Source organism: Citrus clementina, unplaced genomic scaffold (genome assembly GCF_000493195.1).
Source record: "Citrus clementina cultivar Clemenules unplaced genomic scaffold, Citrus_clementina_v1.0 scaffold_6, whole genome shotgun sequence".
Taxonomy (NCBI): Eukaryota; Viridiplantae; Streptophyta; class Magnoliopsida; order Sapindales; family Rutaceae; genus Citrus; species Citrus x clementina.
The window spans coordinates 2847089-2854704 of NW_006262139.1; the positions used below are offsets into that span (position 1 = coordinate 2847089).

The 7616-nt window shown below is 33.0% G+C and overlaps 1 protein-coding gene across 1 annotated transcript; it reads left to right on the forward strand.

Annotated features, from left to right (window-relative positions):
- Nucleotides 1-4870, forward strand: LOC18038556 (cell division cycle protein 48 homolog). Its single transcript, XM_024181753.1, has 9 exons — nucleotides 1-223; nucleotides 323-488; nucleotides 709-937; nucleotides 1861-2627; nucleotides 2759-2980; nucleotides 3073-3144; nucleotides 3233-3514; nucleotides 3893-4252; nucleotides 4362-4870. The coding sequence occupies exons 1-9, from the start codon at nucleotides 195-197 to the stop codon at nucleotides 4656-4658; spliced, it is 2424 nt and encodes an 807-aa protein (XP_024037521.1). The 5' UTR covers nucleotides 1-194; the 3' UTR covers nucleotides 4659-4870.
- The last annotated feature ends 2746 nt before the right edge of the window (nucleotides 4871-7616 follow it).

The window sequence follows — 7616 nt, forward strand, 5'->3', positions numbered from 1 at the left end:
TACAAATTTCAAAACTGAAAAGGAAAAGAAAAAGCTTAAAAACAAAAGGACTTTCTTTCCTAACAAGAAACGGAGCCACCCTTCTCTATAAAACACCTCAAGCCATCTTCTCAGATCCCATTCATCACACAAAATTCTGTTTTCTCAATTCCTCTAATCACTTTCGTTATCTCATTCTCTTCAATCAACTAATTATGTCTAATCAAGCTGAATCCTCTGATGCGTACGTTTCAGATCTCAATTTTCTTTCATTCCTGAGATGGGTTTTTTTTTTTGAATCTTTTTTTCTTTCAATGTTTTGATTTTTTTTATTATGTTACAGTAAGGGGACGAAGAGGGACTTTAGTACGGCCATTTTGGAGCGAAAGAAGGCACCGAATCGTCTCGTTGTTGATGAAGCTATTAACGATGATAACTCTGTCGTTGTTCTTCATCCCGATACCATGGAGAAGCTCCAATTCTTCCGCGGTGACACGATCCTCATCAAGGTGTTATTAATTTTTTTCAATGGGTGTTAATTAAATGTTATATTTGATTAGGTTTTGATTGTGGAAACTAATATGCTTTACGGTTTCTAATCTGGGTATTATTGGGTTCATGTTATAATGTAGATTTAAAGATTTGTTGTAGTGAATGGTTTTGGGTTGTATTAGTTAATGAAAGAATAATTTTTTTTAATGCAATTTTGTGTTTTGATTTGGTTACCAGGGAAAGAAAAGGAAAGATACCGTTTGTATTGCCCTTGCCGACGATACATGTGAGGAACCGAAGATAAGAATGAATAAGGTCGTGAGGTCGAACTTGAGGGTTAGACTCGGAGATGTTGTTTCTGTGCACCAGTGCGCTGATGTCAAATACGGAAAGCGTGTGCACATATTACCTGTGGATGACACAATTGAAGGGGTTACTGGAAATCTCTTTGATGCATACTTGAAACGTGAGTTTATTTTCAACTTATATATTCCGTAATACTGGCTAGCATTTAAAAATCTTTGATTTTAAAAAATCTCTGACCGTGTAGAATCAGCTTATCTTTTTCTGGTAGATAAGTTTAAAAATAATCATTTTGGTATTTAGGATTGTCTTATATATGGTTTTACTCTCTGGCAAGATTGGTTTGAGCTGCAGTGCTGGATTTGATTTGTTAAAAACTTTATGAAATGTTTCATTAGTAGTTTTGTCTCTCAATTTCTTTTATTGAAAAGAGTAGCTTTGTAGGTTCTTCTAGCCATACCTTTTTTCAAGCTTTAGATGTCTTAGCTTTAATGTAGTAAAGGATGGTTTTTTTTTTCTTTTTCGGTCTCTTGTTTATTAATATAGCTGGTAGCCAGTTGCCCTTGCTATTCTCTCTCTGCCACTCATCTCTGTCTTTCTCTTATGCGCGCCCACACACGCATGCGGGCTGTAAGGGATATATATGTGAGCATCTGCATTCGTGCTTTTGTCTATGTAGTGTATAGAGACACTATTTTTTTACTTTTTCTCAGTTTCAGATAGTTCTTAGATGTCAAATGCTTGGAATTAATCTTCTTTTAAGTTGGCTCAAAGTCTACTTTTATGATTTTTTTGGAGCAATCTATGCTAATTATAGAAGTGATGATTTTCTAATGAACTGTCCCTGATAGTCTTTTTCAACATAAGATTGGTTTTGGTAAACTCTGCAGCTGCCTGTGGATATTGCAAGAATTAAATGATCATCAGTATTCCTCTCATGACTATTACGATTTTCTTTCTGCATATGATCAAATCATTGACCTTATTGATTCTTTGTCTATTTTGTCATTTGTTCTTTTGTCCCATATCATCATTTGAGAGTTGCTAGTGTGAGTGATTTCTGAGTCCATTTTTTAATACTTGTAGCTTATTTCACGGAAGCTTATCGACCAGTGAGGAAGGGTGATCTATTCCTTGTTAGAGGTGGAATGAGAAGTGTAGAGTTCAAGGTTATTGAGACTGACCCTCCTGAATACTGTGTGGTTGCCCCTGATACTGAGATCTTCTGTGAGGGAGAGCCAGTGAGAAGGGAAGATGAGAATCGATTAGATGAGGTTGGCTATGATGATGTTGGTGGGGTTAGAAAGCAGATGGCTCAGATTCGAGAATTAGTAGAACTTCCATTAAGGCACCCGCAGCTCTTTAAGTCAATTGGTGTGAAGCCACCGAAAGGAATTTTGCTTTATGGACCTCCTGGATCTGGGAAGACACTGATTGCCCGTGCCGTTGCAAATGAAACCGGTGCTTTCTTCTTTTGTATAAATGGACCTGAGATCATGTCAAAATTGGCTGGTGAGAGTGAAAGCAATCTTAGGAAAGCATTTGAGGAAGCAGAGAAAAATGCACCATCAATTATTTTTATTGATGAGATAGATTCAATTGCTCCTAAACGTGAGAAGACTCATGGAGAAGTTGAGAGGAGAATTGTTTCCCAGCTTTTGACACTCATGGATGGGCTGAAATCACGTGCTCATGTGATTGTTATTGGGGCTACAAATCGTCCCAACAGCATTGACCCAGCTTTGAGAAGGTTTGGTAGATTTGATAGGGAAATTGACATAGGTGTGCCAGATGAAGTCGGGCGTCTTGAGGTTCTCCGTATTCACACAAAGAATATGAAGCTTTCTGATGATGTAATGTCATGGAGAACTTTTATTTTATTTTTTTTCCCATTTCCTTTTTCTGGCTCACTGTTATTTTCTTTTTTCTATGTTTTGGAAGGAACACACATATTTGATGAAGTCTCTTGCTCTGTTCTGTATAGGTTGACTTGGAAAGAATTGCAAAAGACACACATGGTTATGTTGGTGCTGATCTAGCAGCTCTGTGTACTGAGGCTGCACTTCAGTGCATCAGGGAGAAGATGGATGTGATTGACTTAGAAGATGAAACCATAGATGCTGAGATACTCAATTCTATGGCAGTGACAGATGAACATTTTAAGACTGCTCTTGGAACAAGCAATCCATCTGCTCTGCGTGAAACTGTGAGTATTAGCAAGGCATTTCTAGTGATTTAGAAGCTCCTGATGTACTTTTTTCCACTTTTCGGGTTTCTAATTAAGAGTTATACGGTCAGGTTGTTGAAGTTCCCAATGTCAACTGGGAGGATATCGGTGGCCTTGAGAATGTTAAGAGAGAGCTTCAAGAGGTAACTCTGATTGCTGCATGGAATATGTCCCCTTCTTTCATGATCTCATTCATGCAACTCTTTTTTAATGAATTTTTTATTCTTGCAGACTGTTCAATATCCAGTGGAGCATCCTGAGAAATTTGAGAAGTTTGGCATGTCCCCATCAAAGGGAGTGCTTTTCTATGGTCCTCCTGGATGTGGGAAAACCCTTCTGGCCAAAGCTATTGCCAATGAGTGTCAGGCAAATTTCATTAGTGTCAAGGGTCCTGAATTGCTTACAATGTGGTTTGGAGAGAGTGAAGCCAATGTACGAGAAATTTTCGACAAGGCCCGTCAATCAGCTCCCTGCGTTCTATTTTTTGATGAACTTGATTCGATTGCTACCCAGGTTTGTTTTAATCGTATTGCAAATACTTGAAACTTCTTTTAAGTTGTGATGACTATTTGTGAATTTGGTACAAATCTATAGCATTGAGCTTCTATGGCAAGTATATGGCTTTTATGATAGATCTAGGAATAAAATGTACAAAGAATTTATTGTTATTCTAACATTGGCTGATGATGAGAATGGCTGGTGGTGGTTTTGTACTTTTTGCAATTGCGTTATTGGCAGATGAAATGAAATGACTCTTGTTGCGTGTATATTTAATTAGTTTGAATCATAAAAGCACATGTAATTGTTAAGGCTCGTGTAATTTAGTTATTGTACTGTGGCTATTTAATCTATATTTTGCATCTGAGTTACATTTTTTGCTGCTGCTCGCAGAGAGGAAGCAGTGTTGGAGATGCTGGAGGTGCTGCTGATAGGGTTTTGAACCAGCTTCTGACAGAGATGGATGGCATGTCCGCAAAGAAAACTGTCTTCATTATTGGAGCCACCAACCGACCAGATATCATAGATCCGGCCCTTCTCCGTCCAGGCCGTCTTGACCAGTTGATTTATATCCCTCTCCCTGATGAGGAATCTCGCCTTCAAATTTTCAAGGCTTGCTTGAGGAAATCACCGGTGTCCAAAGATGTTGACCTCAGAGCTCTTGCTAAGTACACCCAAGGCTTTAGTGGTGCAGATATTACTGAAATATGCCAGCGGGCTTGCAAATATGCCATCCGAGAGAATATCGAGAAAGTATGTTCTTGCTGATCTTGTCACTTTATTTTCTTTTAAGTACTGAGGAGAAAACACCTATGGCATTCATAACATACCTTAATAATTGTGCCTTTGTTCTTTGTTCCAGGATATTGAGAGGGAGAGGAGGAGAAGTGAGAACCCAGAGGCAATGGAGGAGGATGTAGAGGATGAAGTGGCTGAGATTAAAGCTGTGCATTTCGAGGAATCAATGAAGTATGCTCGTAGAAGTGTCAGTGATGCTGACATACGCAAATACCAAGCATTTGCTCAAACATTGCAGCAGTCAAGAGGGTTTGGAAGTGAATTTAGGTTTCCTGATGCTGCTCCCCCTGGTGCTGATGGCGGATCAGATCCTTTTGCGTCTTCTGCAGGTGGCGCAGATGACGACGATCTTTACAGTTAGATTATCTCCATGTTTAAAGTCTATCAGTTTGCTGTCTAATTTATGCTAATGTTGGTTTACCTATGTATTTGACGATTCGCCATATGATTTGTCAAAAGCTTCAATGTTTCTGCCATAAAGCCGAAAAGGTTAAATGAGTTTAGGCTGCTGGAACGCAATTCTCTATTTTGATTATAATGGATGAAATGAAACTCTGCAAGATTTAAGTTAAATGCTAGTATTGTTCGGACTTTTTCTTGTTGAGATGCATACATGGTTATGGTTGTGGTGAAATGCAACTCACTTGGCATATTTCTTATAAAGAACCCTAAATTTCTGATTAGGATGGCTATGTCTCTGAACAGTGTATCTGACATTGGTCTTTGGTTTGATATTTGTTTCTCATTTCATAGCTTTTTACAAAATAATTTTTATTGGCAAATATTTTTTAGTTAGGAGTTTATAAAAAAAGAAGGTAATGTTTATTTTGTTGTCATCTCCAATCTTCAATTAAAGTAATAAGGCAGTGTTTACTTTCTGGAGTGAGGAGTGTGAATTCATTCCACTCGAGTGTTTACTTCAATAAAATAGAGAGGAACTGGGAATCTCATTTCATGGGCCCCACTCATTTTTGGAGTGGGGAGTGGGAGTGGGACTCCCATGGGGAGAGGTGGGAGTGGGAATCCACTCCTACCTCTCTCTTTTCTATCCTTTGTTTTTAATTTAATTTAATAAAATAATTTATAATTATATTTATTTAAATAATATAATTATATTTAACTAAATAATAATTTACATTGATTATAAGTTAAAAGTACTTAAAAATAATATTATTATATTAATAGAGAATTAATAAATATATGCTATCTTTATTTAATAATATAATATTATTATATTTATTTAATAATATAATATTATATTTATTTAAAAATAATAGTACTATATTTATTTAATATTAATAAGTAATAATAATAAATAGTTTATTCTAAGAAAATATTAATTTTGTACTAAATAATATTATATTAATAAATTTAATATAATTATATAAAATAAAATAATGTTTCATTTTATATTTACCCTTCTTTTTATTAAATTTACCATAACTATATTTAATAAATATTTAAATAATATTATTATATTTAACTAAATAATAATTGGGTTTGATTCTAAGTTTAATTTACTTAAAAATAATATTATTATATTAATAGAGAATTAATAATATTACTATATACAATCTTTATTTGAAAATATAATATTATTATATTTGTTTAAAAATAATAGTATTATATTTATTTAATATTAATAATTAATACTAATAAATAGTTTATTCTAAGAAAATATTAATTTCATACTATGTTAATAGTAAAAATATTTCATTTATATTGCCCTTATCAACAATTTTTAATTTATATAATTAAAATTAAAAAAAATTGTGATGTTCATAATTAAGAATATTAATAATTATTATAAATTTACAAATATAATAAAATAAATGTTTATTCATTAAATATATTTTTTATTAACTTTGTAATTAAAAACTATAATTCTTTACATAAGGACAAAATTATAATTTAAAACTATTTACTCTCAATCCAAGACAAAATAAACACATTAATTAAATTCTGATCTTCATTCCATATTTTTATTCTAGTGCAAGTAAACAACTTACTTTTACTCTCACTCCACACTCTCAATCCTAGGATTCTCACTCCTCAGGATTCCCACTTCAATCCAAAAAGTAAACGCTACCTAAATATGTAACTATTAGCGGTATGGATTGGGAGAAAATAAAAGCAAGAAGATCAATTCTTTAGTAATAGTAAAATATGAATTGATTTTTTCATTATCCATTGATGTACTTTTGCCCGATTCTGGAAGCAAATTTAAAAGGTATATTTATTAGCTGCTGTCATTATTATGTTTTCTTTTTTGAAATTTTGAGTTCTTTAGCTTGTACTCAACAATAAATCTTGAATTTGAACAGCTTCTGAGATTTTAAATGTTATCAGCCAATAGGGATTCACTTTTACATAAACAGAATAAATAATCCGATTTCTTTTAATTATCTGGGGGTGTTAATGGGATAGGGCGCTCTAGAAGATTCATGATATCCGAGCTCGAGAAAAAGCTTGTTTCTTCCTTTGGTCCTAACCCAGGTCCGGCCCATGCTTTTTTTGAGCTGAGTGGTGATTTTTTATTCATTCAATTTATTTTATTATCCTATACTTTTAATTAATATTATTTATTACAAAATTATCTTTGTTGCAAAATAAAAATAATTAAAAATAATTATTTTTTCTTTTGTGCAGTTCTCAATAGATTAACCTCTCATTTCTCTTTTTTTTTTAATTGAACCAAATATTAACTCCGAATCTAATCCCAAATTAAAATTAAATAAATCTTATATTATCACACAAAATAAAAATTAATATCATTAATGATAACAAAATCCATCACTTGTTCATAAAATTTAATAAAATCCAACATTAAAACTCAATATATATTAATATAGGTGATGAAGAAGATAGCTAGTGGTGGTGATGATGAACTTGTTGATACAAATAGGTAGTGGAGATGATGTTTATGGTAGGGAGAGAAAGAGAGAGGAGTGGAGAGAGAGAGAGAGAAAATAAGAAAAACAAAAATAATAGTTTTTTTAATAAGAATATTTCTAGAAAAAATAATAAGATAAATTAATAAGTGAGGGCCGATAAGATAATTTGAGGGGGTTCAATTATCATTTTTCTTTTTCAGCTTACTTTTAATTGTTTATAAATTTTTATAATTCTTAGAAAGCAACTTTGATATGTTTTTATAATATCATGTCCTTAAATCTTACTTCATTATTAATATTGTCAAATCTTCACGTTCAATTCGGTTGTATATGAAATTTATTTAAAATTTTGTTAACAAAGTATTTGGTTATGTAACACTAGCACTTAGTATAATAAGATAACATGAAAATAAAATTGAAAGTCA

Bases quoted from the DNA above. Each gene is read 5' to 3' on its own strand.
- LOC18038556 (XM_024181753.1), top strand. From the start codon at position 195: ATGTCTAATCAAGCTGAATCCTCTGATGC. The intron at 3,145-3,232 runs GTAACTCTGATT...TTATTCTTGCAG, and splicing joins TTAAGAGAGAGCTTCAAGAG to ACTGTTCAATATCCAGTGGA. The intron at 4,253-4,361 runs GTATGTTCTTGC...TCTTTGTTCCAG, and splicing joins TCCGAGAGAATATCGAGAAA to GATATTGAGAGGGAGAGGAG.